General features: G+C 56.6%; 2 protein-coding genes across 5 annotated transcripts in view; one reads left to right on the forward strand and one right to left on the reverse strand.

Moving 5' to 3' along the window:
* PFKL (phosphofructokinase, liver type) overlaps positions 1-3913 on the forward strand; it is an 18621-nt gene extending 14708 nt beyond the window's left edge. Inside the window, exons 15-21 of the mRNA XM_023518090.1 lie at positions 158-337; positions 1189-1353; positions 1512-1573; positions 1723-1834; positions 2511-2610; positions 2709-2814; positions 3177-3913. Of these exons, the coding sequence (XP_023373858.1) occupies positions 158-337; positions 1189-1353; positions 1512-1573; positions 1723-1834; positions 2511-2610; positions 2709-2814; positions 3177-3324 (873 nt within the window). The 3' untranslated portion in view covers positions 3325-3913. The remainder of the gene's footprint in view (positions 1-157; positions 338-1188; positions 1354-1511; positions 1574-1722; positions 1835-2510; positions 2611-2708; positions 2815-3176) is intronic.
* Positions 3914-5889: 1976 nt separating this feature from the next.
* On the reverse strand, positions 5890-13372 carry CUNH21orf2 (chromosome unknown C21orf2 homolog). Of its 4 annotated transcripts, XM_023518092.1 has the most exons (9): positions 13239-13372; positions 11996-12014; positions 10611-10657; positions 9357-9586; positions 8794-8956; positions 7916-8009; positions 7063-7182; positions 6406-6521; positions 5890-6215 (listed from the first exon to the last, which is right to left on the reverse strand). In XM_023518092.1, the coding sequence occupies exons 1-9, from the start codon at positions 13313-13315 to the stop codon at positions 6209-6211; spliced, it is 873 nt and encodes a 290-aa protein (XP_023373860.1). In that variant the 5' UTR covers positions 13316-13372; the 3' UTR covers positions 5890-6208. The 4 variants fall into 4 exon arrangements, with proteins under 4 accessions (XP_023373860.1, XP_023373861.1, XP_023373859.1 ...); XM_023518093.1 differs by lacking the exon at positions 6406-6521; XM_023518091.1 differs by having other exon boundaries at positions 5890-6521.
* Positions 13373-15746: the final 2374 nt, after the last annotated feature.

Raw genomic sequence — 15746 nt, forward strand, 5'->3', positions numbered from 1 at the left:
GCATGAATTGGCCTGGGGTGGGGACACTCTCTGGTCCTTGGTTAAAGAGTCCAGTTTCCCTGGAAGATGTCCTTACACACAGGCTGACAGGCTGCCTGGCCCAGCCTTGGGGGGTGGAGTGGATGGGTCCTGCCCAGCACAGGGCATGAGGCGGCAGGGGGTGAACAGAGCGTTCACCCTGCAGGCCTACGAGGGGGTGCTGCAGCTGGTGGAGGCGCGCGGGCGCTATGAGGAGCTGTGTATCGTCATGTGCGTCATCCCGGCCACCATCAGCAACAACGTGCCAGGCACTGACTTCAGCCTGGGCTCCGACACCGCCGTCAACGCTGCCATGGAGGTAAGGGCATGGGTGGGGGCGGGAGCAGGTGACTGGGCACAGCACGCCCAGGCGGCAGGTCCGGTGTCTTTCCCATGGTGGTGATGGTGGTGCCGTTGTCAGTGCAGCTCTGTTTTCTGGTGGAGCCGCACATTCTTCTGTAGGTTTATGGCCTGTTGTGTGTCTTCTGGAGACCATCTTTGTCCCACATTTGCCCACGTTCCTTGGTGCACCTCCTGTTTTGCGCTGCCCGCGTGACTGCCTCGGCCGGCAGAAGGCACTGACCATTTGGCAGGTGCTGCCAATGACCTCTCCCTTCCCTGTCCATGTCTGGGTCTTGGCCTCAGGCTCATGTCCCCATAACCTCAGCGTGTTATATTTACTTTTTCTTAATTTGGTCTTTGATCTTCGGTTTCCTTTTCACACCCTGAACTGTTCAGTTAGAATCGTTACACATCGTGTCTCTACTGGCATCTGCGGGTAGCTTTTGTTTATGTGTGTGCCTCCATGGTGACCCCACAGTGTTGGGGCCACCCCTGGACAGATGCGGTGATGGGGCTCAGTTAGAAGGTCCCTGCCTCTGTCTGCCACATGCTGGGCACCTGCCCCCTCTGTGACAACTGAATGTCTTCAGGCGGGTCAGTTGTCCTGGGGAGTAGAATCGCAGAACTTCGGACTCTGTGCGGCCAGGTGGGAGGTGGGCCTGGTGCTGCCGGCTCCCTGGGTCTGTGTGGTGTGAGAGCCGCCACCTCCCGGTCCTCAGTCAACCTTGAGGCTGGCTCTGGACAGACATAGGCCTCTGTAGTGTGACAGCATCTGTGACATGTTGGGGAGGGTGGGCTCATGGAGGACCCAACCTTCTCGGCCCCCAGAGCTGTGACCGGATCAAGCAGTCAGCATCAGGGACCAAGCGCCGCGTGTTCATTGTGGAGACCATGGGGGGCTACTGCGGCTACTTGGCCACTGTGACAGGCATCGCCGTGGGGGCTGATGCTGCCTATGTGTTTGAGGACCCTTTCAACATCCACGACTTGAAGGTGAGCCTGGCCCCTATGCTGCTCAGATCACCTGGTGGGGATGCCCAGGCCCCTCCTGAGACACACGGTCCCTTGGCAGGGGTTTTGGGCCCCGCCCAGGCCTCCCAGGCTCCTACTATCCTCGCCCTCAGCTCCTTGGGCCCCTGCTATCCCCATAGGTCAACGTGGAGCATATGACGGAGAAGATGAAGACAGACATCCAGAGAGGCCTGGTGCTCCGGTGAGGGCGTGTGGGGTCCCTGGGGTCGGGGGCCAGGGGTCGGGGTAGGGCAGCTCCTCAGGGCCCCGAGGCCAGGGGAGGGCCGCTGAGGGCACTGGGCAGGGAAAGGCCAGGTGGGGACTCCACCTGACTGGGGCTGGCCCACCCAGGAATGAAAAGTGCCACGACCACTACACCACGGAGTTCCTGTACAACCTGTACTCATCTGAGGGCAAGGGCGTCTTTGACTGTAGGACCAACGTCCTGGGCCACCTGCAGCAGGTACTCGGGAGTGCAAGGCTGGGGTGGGGTCCAGTGCCCAGGCCAGGGGTCCTAGGACGGCTCCTCGCTGACCATGTGCACATGTGCACAGAGGTACGTTTGCATCGGGCCCTTCTGGCTGCTCCACTCTCTAGCACCCTGGATGGTGTGTGCCTGTCTTAACCTTCACAGGGGAGGGCACCGAGGCCTATTTGCCGAGGCCTCACCTCTAGGAGCAGGATTCAGCCCCTGAGCCGAGCTCCTCATCCCTGAGGGGCAGCCCAGTCCGCTGCATGCTCCCGTGGCCACATTCGTCTCCAGGTGGCTGCAGGCAGCCTGAGCTGGGGGTTTTGTGAGCTAGGAGGAGCAGCTAGGTTTCCCTGACAGGAGGCCTGTGGTAGACCACAGCCTGCCAGGCGCAGAGGCCCAGGGGCAACCCCACAATGTGACAGGACAACTCTGATGGCCTCTGCTGTCCTCTGGAGGTAGCTTTCAGGCTGGAGGATCCAAGGAGGTACAGGTGTCCTGAAGCTGCCCAAAAGGGTCACTGCATGGTCCTGGCACAGCACGTGTGGCTCCTCTTGCCTCTTGGAGCAAGGGAGAGGCTGAGGTCACCCCGACAGACACCACCTTGGTGTTGGAGCTGAGCCTCAGCCTGGGCAGCCCCAGCTACCATTGAAACATGGTCTATTTTCAGGGTGGTGCTCCGACCCCCTTTGACCGGAACTATGGCACCAAGCTGGGGGTAAAGGCCATGCTCTGGATGTCGGAGAAGTTGAGGGCCGTCTACCGCAAGGGTACGTCAGGGGAGGGTGGTCCCAAGGCCTGACAGTGCCCTCCACGGGGCCCAGGCATGGTGCCAGCCTCAGGGGCCACCATGTGCCTGTGTCCATAGGGCGGGTGTTTGCCAACGCCCCAGACTCGGCTTGTGTGATTGGTCTGCAGAAGAAGGCCGTGGCTTTTAGCCCCGTCACAGAGCTCAAGAATGACACTGACTTTGAGTAAGTTCCACTGAAGTCACGTGGAGGATTAGAGGCCAAGGGGCTGGCAGACCTCCCTGGGGGAAGGGACCAGGCCTGGCCCCACCCATGCCCCTACCATGTGATGTCCCCAGTCCCCCATGCCCAGGGTCCCTGCCAGGTGTGGAGAGCAGGGTTGGCCAGGTCTTCTCCCTGATTTGGGGCAGTGTGTGGCATGGCCAACAGCAGGGCAGGCAGGACAGCTCATATCAGAGGGCTGACATTCCTGAGCCCTTCTCTGAGCCCTGGATGCCCTGACACTGACACGTGGAGAGGGAAGGTGTGCAGCCTTAGGGGGGGCCTGAGGAGCTGCCCAAACCCTGACCCCTGGCCCCTGACCCCAGGCACCGCATGCCCCGGGAGCAGTGGTGGCTGAACCTGCGGCTCATGCTGAAGATGCTGGCACACTACCACATCAGCCTGGCCGACTACGTGTCTGGGGAGCTGGAGCACGTCACCCGCCGCACCCTGAGCATTGACAAGGGCTTCTGAGGCCGCACGTCTGCCTGCCTGTGCCAGTGCCCACTTGTGCCCTATGCCTGCCCGCCTGCACCCCACACCTGCCTGTGCCCAGCGTCTGTCTCCGGGCTTCCTAATCCCCCATGCAAGCCCCAGTCCCTGGCACCAAGGCTGTAGCTGATTAGGCCTGGGCTGCTGTACCTGGGACCTGCAGGCAAGTGCGGGGGCCCTGCTCAGCCCGGCTCGGGACTCTCATGGCCCCTGTCTGCCCCGCTGCTCCCCAGGCCTCTGGGGCTTCTGTGAGCCAGTCTGCTGCCCTCCTCTAGGACAGAGCCACCTTCCCACCCAGGGGATGTGGGCTGGTGGTGTTTGGTCTCTGCAGCCCCAGCCTTGGCACTCGTAGGGCCCTCAGTCTCTCCACCTGTGGGTGAGCTCATGTGGGTGGCCCTCACCATCATTTGCCCAAGGGCTTCCAGGCTGCCAGTGCCCAAGTCTCTGTGCCAAGAAGGGGCTGTGTTTACCACTCCCAGACCTCACTGTGACCTGCCAACACTGCCACCAGGGCTGAGCAGCACTTGTCACCTTTTCTAGAATAAACTCACTCTGACTGTGGAGTCTGACAGCCTCTGAGAAGCTCAGCTTCTGAACTGCTAGGGACAGTGAAGGCCCGCTGCCCCCAGGGCTGGGCTGGGCCCAGGGACATGAGCCCATTGGGGCTGCCACAGTATCCTTCTCCAGGACCAGCCAGGGTGTGATCCCCTGCAGGGTGACCTCAGCCTCTCCTTTGCTCCAAGGGGCAGGAGGGCCACGGCCTCACTTCAGATCTTGGGGCTTGAGCCTGGTTCCCAGGCCCTCAAGCCTGACCCCAAGTGGTCCCCCAGAGTCAACTCTGCTGGGTTTCAGACCTGTGGGCTGGCAGCTGATCTGAGCCACATCCCAGGGGAGGGAGGGCGGGAAGGGAGGGGAGGGCAGGCAGCCAAGATGACAATTGCCTGACAGAGGTCTGTCACCCTGGGGGTGAGGGGTGGGCTGAGCTCCACTGGGCAGTCCTGGCAGTGTGCACCCATCGGGAATGCAAAGTTGTGGCCGCCCTGCACCCACTACACAAGGGTGTAGTGTGCATGTGAGGATGCATGGGGGTAGTCCATGTGTGTGCACTCGTGTGCATGTGTGCTGAAAGGGTGGGACTCAGATGAGCAGATAAATACCTTGGGGAAACCTGGTAGGAAACACACCCACCCATAGAGCAAGATGCGTCCCATCTCCTAACATGTCCCACCTATATCTACCTCCAAGCTAGCTCAGGCCAACTAACCTGGCACCTGCACCCCAGCACCCAGCATGGCCAAGGCAGAGCCCTGATGGTGGGCAAGGTCTTACACAGGGGTGTGTGCAGGCCAGTAGGCGAGCTGTCACCCCTGCTCTGAGCCCAAATCCTCTCCCAGGTTGTTCTCATGTCTTGGCCAGTGCCCCTCAGAAGCCAAAACTCCCAGGCTGCTCTGTAGGAATAGGGTGGGCACACCTGAGAAACCCTGGCGCCTGTGTCTTCCTTGACCACCCGGAGCCAGTTCCCTGTGAGAGCCCTGCTGCTTCTCATTCCATTTGACTAGACCCAAGTCCCCCCAAGAGTGTGCCCACACAGGTGCTTCCAAAGGGACGGACATCACTGAAGCCAGCCAGAGTCCTGTATGCTGAGGGCAGACCTTCCCCGTCCTGCTGCTCTTGAGAATCACCCAGGCAAGAGAGTAAGAGCAGTACCCATGGTGTCTCCACGACTTGGGGCTCCCTCTGCTCCTGCACATGTGGAGGGAAATGGAGGGTCTTAACTGAGCAAGCTCAGACCTGTAGAGCACCGAGGCCAGGAAGGACACAGTTGGAAGCCTGGGGGTGCAGCCCACAGAATCTGGCCAAGAGGCTGCATTGGGGCATCCCCAGCTCCTCCTGGCCCTGGTCGCACAGCCAGGCATGGTTGAGCCCCAGGCTGCGGCCCAATTTTGTCTGAGTCACTCGGGTTGGGACTCAGTTCTGAGGGAATCCCCTCAGCTCCTGCCAGTTTCAGCTGCCTATCTGCCACCAGCCCTGGTGATGCTGGGTGAGGGCTCTGCCTTGGGCATGGAGTGGCCACCCTCCTTCCCGAGGACATGGTGTGTCAGGCCCTTGTCTGTCCGCATAGGATCAGCGTTTCTGGCTAAGGGCTGTGTCCTCTTGGGCCTCAATCCTTTCCTCTGTAGACAGAGCTAACAGGATGCATATAGGAGCCCATACCCACTCTGGGGATCCTGGGGAGGAGTCAGAGTGGGGACTGGAGGGCCCATCAAGCCCAGAATGAGGTGGGCCCCGAGTGAGGGTGGAAGGGTGCATGTCCACAATCTAGCATGCAGACATCAGGAGCTGCTGAGTGGAGGCCACTGGAGTGCTGATCTGGATGGAGGGGGGTGGAGGCTGAAGGCAGGCTGCTCATGGTGGGTCTAACACAACAGCCTCCAACTATAGTGGGAAAACATGGGGTGGGTTAGAGGCCAGCATAGGCCCTGGGTGCCCATGCTGGGGGTGGGGTGGGGGAAGGGAAGGCAGGCACCCACATAAAATCACCTCCTGTTCTCCAAGACAGTGCTTTATTGAGTGTCCAACAGCACACCATTACAAGTGGGCACAGATACAAGCTTATGACCTTCTGTCTTCCCACGGCTCAGAGAGTACCCCTGACTGGAAGTAACCCCACAGGTGATTCATCCCCACTTCACCCTGGCCTTGACCAGGCCCTGAGTACAATGGCCACCAGCATTTCAAAAGTGGCTCATACCATGAGGGGAGCATCATCTTCAAACACAGTGGAGGCGAGTGGGTGGCCTTCCAAATGCACCACTCCAGCACTGGCTCTGTGGTCTATGCAGCTGTCACATGATCTGATGTGCTCTCAGCTCCTGCATGGAGGTGGACGTTTCACAGACCTGGGTCCCAACCCCACCAGGAGGAAGGGGCTGAGGGAAAGTGCCCTGTGTTCTGCCTGGTCCTGCACTCAGCACGGCCAGGTTTGGTTTCCCCATGATGGCGTGAAGCAACACCCTTGGTTTCCAGAGGCACCAGGAAGGACCAGGGCTGCAGTGTCCCCACCTGGATCCGGGTAGCCTCTTCCCAGCGGAAGCTTCCAGACCATGCTCCAGAGGCCCCCAGCAGCTATTTCCCACGGCCCCACGTGGTTGGCATCCACCGCCCACTGTTGCAGTGCCCTTAGGAGGAAAGAAAGCACTCTCCCTGCCCCACTGTGAAAAGGAAACACCCTGCCGTGGCAGTGGGGGCTGTAGAGTGCTGAGGACCAGGGGCCTGCTCTCTGTCTGCAATCTCCCCATTCTACCAACCTATCACTGACTCAGGGCTGAAACAGGACTGGCAAGGCCCCTTCTGCCAGCTTGGGGAATGTCTGCTTCCAGATCAGACTCGGAAACACTTTAGGGAGGACGGCCCAGAAAGCCCTCCCATGGAGAAGAGCCCAGACCCTCCTGACCACTGGAGAGTACCTAGGTGTCCTGCTATGGCAGGCATCTCTGCCAGCCCTGACAGAGGAGCCAAGGCTTCTTTTTAGCTATGGGCAGAGGAGCTACGTCCACCCTGCCAGCACCTGATACTCCTGCCCCTGGGCCTGGCAAACCGAGGGTGGCTTTCCTGCCAGGGCTGAGGCTGTGGCCCTCCACCTCCCAGGTGCAGGGGGAGAGGTCTCTGGGGTCCTTGTGCTGGCCCGGCAGCTCTGGGTCCTGGTAACAGTCACTCCACCTGCTCCTGCAGCTCCTGCCCCTGCAGGGCCTGCAGCCGGCTGCCCACGGTCCGCCGCACGGCTTCCAACCCCTCCATGTCCAGCTCCCGCAGGAGCAGCAAGATGGCAGTCAGTACATTCTGGGGGCAGAGAGAGCTGCTCAGCCCCCTGGAGACACAGACGTGACTGCTGATGCTGCTCTCAGGAGGGGAACGATGCCTTTCCTGCCAGAAAGGCAGGGCAGGGTTTTGCACATGGGAGGCTCAGTGTGCAGCTGGAGGACTATGCCCAGCTGTGCACAGCCTTCCCCGACCCTGACCTCTGCCTCACCTGGGCCCTGTTCCCTGTAAGTCTGCCTGCTCCTCCTGCAGTCTGAACGCCTCCCTGAGCTGCTGCCCTCCTCTCATGGCACCAACCCAGAGGCCTGGTCTAGTCCCCAGTGCCATGTCCCCTCTGGCACTCACACTGCATTCAGCCTCTCTGGCTGGGACAAGACACCTCCCACACCTGACAGCAGACTGGTTTCTCCCAAAGCAGCAAACCTCTGCTAACTTTAGTTTGGCTCTGAGAAGATACACTGGGAATGCCGCCACTGTGGATAGACACAGGGCTCCTCCCAGGCCTGAGCCCTGCTACTCACTGGGTGCTGGCTCCAAGGCCCCCTCTTGTGAAACCAGACCTACTGCCCCCTCCCTGCTTTAAGATGACACTTCTCATCAGCTCAGGTCTAGAAACCAGGCATATGGGCCCTGAGGGCTGGTCTACCCTCTGGGCCTTGGCTTTCTGAGTTCCCACAGGGTGTCCCCACCACGACTCCTACATTCTGGAAAGAGGAAGCAGCAGCCACCTGGGCAGGGTGGGCCTGCCACTCACCCTGTTCTTGATACTGTTTGAAGCATCCTTTTGTGAGAAGGAAGAAAACTGGTCCCGGGAAGGGGCATTCAGGCCAAGCTGGGCCTGGACACTGCTGGGGAGGGGAGACAACAGGTAAGTCTGTGCTGGAGGGGCTGGAGCACCAGTCTTAGTGTCTGTAGGTCTCTCCTGCTGGGAGACTCCAGTCATACAAATGGGCTCTCCCATCCCAGTATGTGTAGGACATGCAGGAGGCTGACTCCAATGGGCAGAGGACATTCCAGACGCCACCTGGGCAACTTCTGGGGAGCCTGAGCATGAGGAATAATTCTCTGGTATTTTTTAATCTTGTGAGGGCTCTCTCCGACTGTAATACCTTCCACCCAGGGCCTTGGAGCTCGGGGGCACCTAAACACACAGAGCCTGTGTGTTAGGCAGCAGCTGTTGACCTCAGAGGTCACACCCCAAGGTTTCCCCCACACTGCAGGGACCCAGGGGCTAGGCTTTGAGGACCTGTCTCTACTGCCTGCTCTGCAGTCTTTCTGCTCAAGCTGCCCCTGAGGTGAGCTACTGCAAGAGCTGCGTGGGTCAGCTCCACAGCCCCATATGTGCAGTGCCCACTAACCATCAGACTAGGAGTGGCCTCCAGGCTGCAGCCCAGCAAGGCTCTCCCTGTACCTACACAAACTCCCACCTGGGGCCACAGGAGGCGGCTGACAACCCGCTTCTCTGCAGTTACAAGACAGAAATGCTACTGAGATTACTGTAGGCTGCTTGGGTTGCTCCCTGACAATGCTGAGGGGAAGGAACCACCCCAGATACCCTCCCCACACTGGCCAGAGGCACAGAGCACAGAAGGCCCTGTGACCCTGTGGGAGGCCCCATGACCCGAGCCTTACTCTGCTTCCTCCTCGCCACAGCTCAGCAGGTCCTGGCTAGTCTCAGCAGAGGAGCTGACCAAGCTCAGCATGTAGGACGGCTCAGGGCAGCCACTGTCTCTGTCTGGGGCGGTGATCTCATCTCCCTCCATCAAGGCGCGGGACAGCTCCTCCTCTGTCACAGCTTGGGGGAGGTCAGAGAAGGCCATCAGAGTGGCCTCAGCACGCGTGGCCCCACGCAGCACTGTGCAATGGCACCAGCACGTGGAGCTAAGCCTGCCTGGTCCCTGTGCACCAGTGTGACGCTGCTTGCCATGGAGTGCACACCGTGTCCAGAGTGGCCCTGCTCTTCACAACAACAAAAGGAGTGAGCCCTGCTCTGCACCCACATCCAGGTGCCTAGCTACACTGACACTCCGGAAAGGAGAGTGCAAAGCTGGGGACTGGCTCCTCCAGGAAACTCTATGCACGGACAACTGTTCTTGAAAGATCAGGGACTTACAGAAAATAGGAAGGAGGGTCAGGGACTGCCCCATCAGGATTTGCTCCCATAGTGCGGACCAGCGTGACCCATGGACACTTACCCTGGTTGTCCAGTTTCTGGAGGGTGGGGAGGTTACGCAGCACAGTCATGCGGTAGTGCTGGGGGTCAGTGCCGCAGCACGGGTTCTCGGCCAGCCACAGCACCCGCAGGCGCGGCAGGCCCTTCAGGTAGAAGAGCTCGGCCAGGCTGGGGATGCAGTTCCTCCGCAGGTACAGCTCGCTCAGGCGCCGGCAGCTGCTCACGGGCTCCAGGGTGGAGACGCTGTTGACACTGCACAGAGACCAGCACTGTCAGCAGCCCAGCCAGCAGCTCAGGCTGCTCCGTCTCATCTCAATCACAAAGGCCAGAAAGGGCTCCCATGGGCCTGTGCCCACCTGCTGCCGTTTACAGGTGAGGAAACCCCCCAAGACATGTACCGCCTTGCTCTGAAGCAGACAGTGGCCAGAAAAACATGGCAAGACGTACTAGCAAGCTTCATGTCACGCAGAACCCAGCAGTGAAGTGTCAAAATTCCACATTAATATAGAAAGACTATGGGATTGATTTTTGTCTACAGAATTGCAAACACTTCAAAGAAACAAAAATCTAAGGCAGTGTCTGACAGAGACGGGAGGTGACACTGCAGACTGTGGCAGAGCCACTCTCACAGGCACCCTGTACTGTGCCTGTCCACCTGCAGTGTCATTCTGGGGGCTGCACTGCATCTGGCACGCATTGACCCTTGTTAACGTTGTAGTTCTTGGTACCCAGTGCTGAGCGTGGCATTTCATATAATTTATTTCATTTAGCATCTCAGTATGAGGCAATACAATACCATTTTACCAAGAGTGAACCCTGCTCAAGGTCCAGCAGTCATTGTGAAGCACAGACCAAACCCACAGCCTGGCCTCAGCCCTGCTCCTTGACTGCTTCCTTCTGTGAGCACAAACACCAAAGCCCCTGACTCCCCTCGTGGAAGACAGCCACCCAGCCTGCCTGCCTGCCCCACGCCACAGCAGGCCATGGCAGCATTAGAGGGCCCTGCCCATTGCAAAGATGACTCCAGGTAGCCCAGAGGCTGAGGATGGGCAGGACAGGCAGGAAAGCGGCCAGACCCTGAGGAACGAGGCAGAGGATGGCGGATACACGGGCTGCCAGGCTCTCACGACTCCAGCCCCTCCACCTGCAAAAGCCACCCTTCCAGACTGTGCTGGAAGTGTCCAGGTTATTTCATGGCACTGGACCCCAGGGGAGGGACATGAGGCTCTGCCCCAGCTTCATGCCCAGGGCCTCGTGTGACAGTAGGAGCTGGTACCTGAGGGTGATCACCTCCAGGCTGGGCATTTCCCGGCATATGGAAATCTAGGAAAGAAAAAATGTGGCTGAAACACGGCTCTGCATTGGCATCATCGCATCACCTCTATCAGGCCAGCAGAGAGCTGTGTCTAAGCCAGTCAACTCCATGACAGTGCCGAGGGGAGTGGCCTGGCCAGACAGACATTTGTGAGATGCTAGACTCTGTGCATGCTCCACTCTTGAGGCCCAGATGGTCCCCCACACTGAAGGAGCGCATGTGTGCACTCTCACTTGTATTCTGTGTAAAATTCTACAACAGTGTCACTGTTAGCTACTGTGCCAGCCGCAGACAAAGCACACAGCATTTGAGATGCCAACAAAGGACACCAGGGAGGGCCCTCAATGCTGGAACAGACGGTCTTTCTTCTTGCTGTCCTGGAGGTACAGGAAAAGACAGAAGTCCCCTTTTGCCAAAAGAACTGGCCCGAAAGTGAGAAAGCCTTGAAACTGGACCTCAAGCACATCTGCCCTGTTAATTCAGTGGCTAGGGGTGTGGGTTCCGTCCATAAAACCTTCGTAACCTGTAAGGTCACTAAATGGCACATGTCCCAAATATGTGACAGCCTGCTGAGTGCAGGGCACTGAGTCAGGGCCTGTTACTAGACAAGGTCCCCAACTTTGCCAAGCTCACAGGCCAGTCAGAATGCTTCAATCTGCCTGGGATTTGTTCCCACACTTCTGTATTTTTGCTGCCCTATATGCAATGTTTCAGCAACAGCACAAAGTGGAATGTCTATGTGTCCATGCTTTTTTGGACTAGCCTAGTGGCTCAGTCACATTCAATTTTGTTATAAGGAGAGGTAGAGTTCAAGTTATAAAAGAAAAGTAGGTTAAGAAATAAAAGATTGACACAAAATCCCTGTGAAAGTTAGAGACATTTGGTCTAGCACTGAGAGGAGAGAGAGAAAGAAAGAAATCTATTGGCAGACCCATACGCTCAAGTCCCCCCACCTAAGGAGGCTCAGTCTTTGCCTGCCATGGATGGGGAGGGGGACTGGATCTGATTCAGAAGACAGGTGAAGTGAGGATGCCATGGGAGGTGAAACTAGCCTGCTGGGGCCCCCTCCAGGTGGAACACTCTGCAGGTCAAATCTTAGACCTGCTCCTGTCCTCTGTGGGTGAGACCAGTGAGTGATAAAGAACATTTCTCTCACAGGAACGTCCCAGGAACTTCTAAATAAATCTGGGCACTACAGAATTTTTCACTAGTGGGTCTGCATTACAAAAACTGCTAAGACTTAGAATAGAACTAAGGACACTTTGGTCAGTTTCACAATTGTCTGGGGGAAGAAGTTACCACTTTTGGTACTAGGGCTATTTGGAGATAATTAATACAATACTTACATCTGTGAGACGGCTCCCCCTGGGGAAAGAAAACACAGACACTTTAATTTTGTACATTAAAGACAAAAATTCCAAAAATTAATTATTACAAACCTTAAGAATCTACAATTTTAATGACCCAGTAACAAAGAAAGGTTCTCCAGATAGCTGGCAAAGGTGTCAATAACTGGTTCTTGGTTGATTTTTCAAGAGAGTACTTTTCTTTCTTTTTCAGAGATAGAGTTGCACTTTATCGCCCTTGGTAGAGTGCTGTGGTGTCACAGCTCACAGCAACCTCCAGCTCTTGGGCTTAGGCCTCCAGAGTAGCTGGGACTACAGGTACGCCTGGCTATTTTTTTTGTTGTAGTTTGGCCAGGGCCGGGTTCGAACCTGCCACCCTCGGTATATGGGGCCAGTGCCCTACCCACTGAGGCACAGGCGCCACCCCTCAAGCGGGTACTTTTCACAGTAGGGAACAGAAGCGGCTGCCCCACTGGTAGGACACAAAATGATCCATTCATTCTTATGGTCTCTGAGGGGCAGAAAGTTAATTTCCCTCACAGATGTAAACAAGGGAGTCTTTATATGAGGCCAAGTTCAAGGGCTAAACATGTAACTTGTGAAGCAAACTAAAAACTTGAAACAGGGCTGTTGTTTCTGTCCACTTAGAGAAAGTATTGGCTATCCCTTGAGAAACAAAGAAATACATTATTAAAAGCAATGACACAGGGAAATTATGGGCAAAACACCAGACGTGCCAGATCAAAGAAAAAGACTTTTAATTAACACGGAGCAACACGCTGCCTGCTGTGACTCACTGAAGGGCCCCTCCTGCCGCCCATGGCTCGCTGCGCTACGCTAAGTCCCGCTCACAGCGCTGGGAGCGCCTGTTCGAGAAGCTCGGCCTTGCGCGGCCCAGCGGGACCTGGCCAGCAAGCCTGCACCGGCCGCAGCACCGCGTCCCTGGCTGTTGCCTGCTGAGCACTGAGAGCCTCCCGGAGCCTTCACTGGGCGTCTCAGCGGCCTTTCCCTCCGCTACGCTCGGCCCCGACCGCTGGCGCCGCCTCGAAGTGCCTCCGCGGGTCTACATGACGCTCCACCCGTGCTAGGCCAGAGCGGCGTGGGGCAGGGGGTGCCGCCGTCGGACTGCCACCCTCGGGGGCGTGAGCTCCCGCCGTGACCAGCGCCAGCGGACCCGGCCGGCGGCGACATTGCCCAGAGGCCAGCCCGAGGCGCCCCGCTCCCCCCGGCCCCTGGCCCTCACCAGCAGTTGAGTTTGCGCACGTTGTGCAGCTCTGAAGCCTTGGCCCGGGCCAGGACCATCTTCCGCGTCAGCTTCATGGCGGCCGCGCCGCGCAGGCCCCGGCGGGGACCAGCCTGCCGGTTCCTCTCGCTGGTACCCGGGAGCGGCGCGCGTCTCTAGGGGTGGGACCAGCGTCGTCAGGGGCGGATTATGCAAGTCCATTGGCTCCCAGTGATGGGGCGGGGCTGGGAGAGCGCTCAGAACAGCCTCGGCTCCGCCCCTACGTGCCCGGCTCGGGTCTTGTCCGGCGCATGCGCCGCTCGGAAGCCCGGCTGCACGCGATTTGGACGCAACCTAGGATTCGCGGGATAACCTGCCACTGTCGGGGTGCGGGCGTGGGCGTGGGGAAGCCGGGGCCCTGCGCTCCGGGAGTCGGCCGCAATATCGCCCCTGTCTGAGCGCTGTCGAGCGTGTCGGGCAGGGGCTCGTCACTCCCCGCTCAGCGATTCTCCCCAGAGGAAAGGCCCCTCCCTCTGCCCCCTCAGCGTGTACAGAGGAGTCGCAGGTGCCCACGGCGTGGGCAGGCCCAGCAGAGACCTCAGAGGTGACCAAGTGAATATCAGAACCTGGGCTAAGCTGTCGCATAACGATGGGGGGCGGGGTGTCAGGGACTACCCTATCTTTGTTTTGTTGTTTGTTTATTCGAGGAGTTATGGTTTCATCGGTTACAACTTTTTTTACTAGAACCATACCCACTTTCGCATATCAACACTCTGGAATCAGCAGTTCTGGAAACTTAACAGCAGTGAAGAGTTGCTGTGTCTGGAAATGGCACTGGCATGGGGGCCTCAGGCAGTGGGGACCTCAGACTGAGGGGAGGAGACCCCTCCTTGATCCCACTTTAGCCAGGCCCCTCTTTTCAGCTAGGCCTGTCCAGCCCAGTCATATAGCAAAGACTCCTGCTAAGTCATCCGTCCTCCAGATGCCTGATCCCCTCTCATGGCCATGAAGTGGTCATCTTGGAGTGACCATGAACTTCATCATTCTCTACTAGTGGTTTTTGACCATCTTGGCCTGCCTTTACCAAGAATTCCAACAGACACAGTTTGTCAACCTAAAGAAAGATGCTAGAGTACATTATCTCCAAGTACATTAGGTTTACTTGGGAATAAGAAATGAGAATTCTAATCTGGAATGCACGGAATAGGATCCAGTGAGGGATGGGTAAGAGGATGGTTTTATTAGCAAAGAGGGAGACTTCACATAAGCTGCTGAGAATCAGTTCATTAGTTCCAGAGGCTCAAAGTCACAGTTGTGCATTTATTGGTGGAGATGCCATTTCTGGGCAAATGTTCGTCAAGGGTGTCTTATGTGAGTTACCGAGTCCTGAAGAGTAACTAGTGGCAAGCCTTGTCAAAGGAGGAGGTGAATGAGGATGTGAAAGGGTTTCTTGGGGGGGTTTTAGAAAGTCCTTGGGAACAGTTATTATCTCAGACATGTAAGCATGATTCTCATCTCCTTTGGGCCTTCCTAGCCCTTGTCTCTGTCTCACAAAAATGATTTCATCCTGGTATCTGTAACTTTCACATTTGTAAGATCATAATAGACTTTATTTGTGATTCTAGCATCAGGAATGCTGTATTCTACAACACAGTAAGTGTTCCAGTGAGCTGAGCTGAGCAGAGCAGCTTGGTTTTATAGACAGGGAAAGGCTGAAAAAAAAAAAAAAAACCCACATACTGAATTTATCCTTTCAAAGTTATTTTCCTTGTAAGGTGGGAACACATCAACAGAACAGAAAAATAACTAGCTAACATCAGGTTACTTTTTGTTGAAAGGATTAAATTTAGAGGGAACTTCATTTTCATGCCATTTGAAACTGACCTGTTTGAGAAATTTGTGTCTCTCTCCTGATTTCTGGGAATGCCAGATGTTTAGCATGAGTGACTTCATTTTGATTCTAGTCTGGTCTAAATGGCCAAGTACAGGACCTTAGTGCAACAAAATACCCTCAGTAATTTTTATTTAACACCTCCCAATGTAGTTTAGAAGGAATCCTCCTAGGTGTCACTTTTTAGTTATTTTCCATCCTCTGGCCCACTCACTGTGTGCCTTAGCTATAAATCCCCACTTGTCCTGGCTGTATTTGGAGTTGACCCCTGTCTTTCTTTCTTTTTGTGATAGTCTTGAATAAAGTCTTCTTATCATCGCAACAAGTGTCAGAATAATTTTTTTTCTTTAATGTAGGTTGAGGGTTGCTCTCCTTGGAAATGTCTCCGCAACATCTGAAGGCCAGTGTCCCTGAGACCAGTGGAGGACCTGCTGGACAAGGGGTTGATTCAGTGGCAGAGAACAGTTTCACTTTCTGCATGGTGAACTTAGGCTGGGAGAGTTCCTCATCCCACCCAACCTACCACATTGATTATAAAGGCAATACAGAGAGTTCTCAAAGAAGAATATTCTCACCATTGTTTAGCAGCCACTGCTGTGTTTCATACACTTGTATTTTGCTGGTCCATGGGTGCTGTG

Source organism: Otolemur garnettii, unplaced genomic scaffold, assembly GCF_000181295.1.
Source record: "Otolemur garnettii isolate 467f Iridium unplaced genomic scaffold, OtoGar3 scaffold00128, whole genome shotgun sequence".
Classification (NCBI taxonomy): domain Eukaryota; kingdom Metazoa; phylum Chordata; class Mammalia; order Primates; family Galagidae; genus Otolemur; species Otolemur garnettii.

Coding starts and splice junctions, on each gene's coding strand:
- CUNH21orf2 (XM_023518091.1), bottom strand. CDS start 13,315: ATGAAGCTGACGCGGAAGATGGTCCTGGCCCGGGCCAAGGCTTCAGAG. Junction 8,957..9,356: donor CCAGAAACTGGACAACCAGG/GTAAGTGTCCAT, acceptor ACCTCCCCCAAG/CTGTGACAGAGGAGGAGCTG. Junction 7,183..7,915: donor CAAACAGTATCAAGAACAGG/GTGAGTGGCAGG, acceptor CTCTGCCCCCAG/AATGTACTGACTGCCATCTT.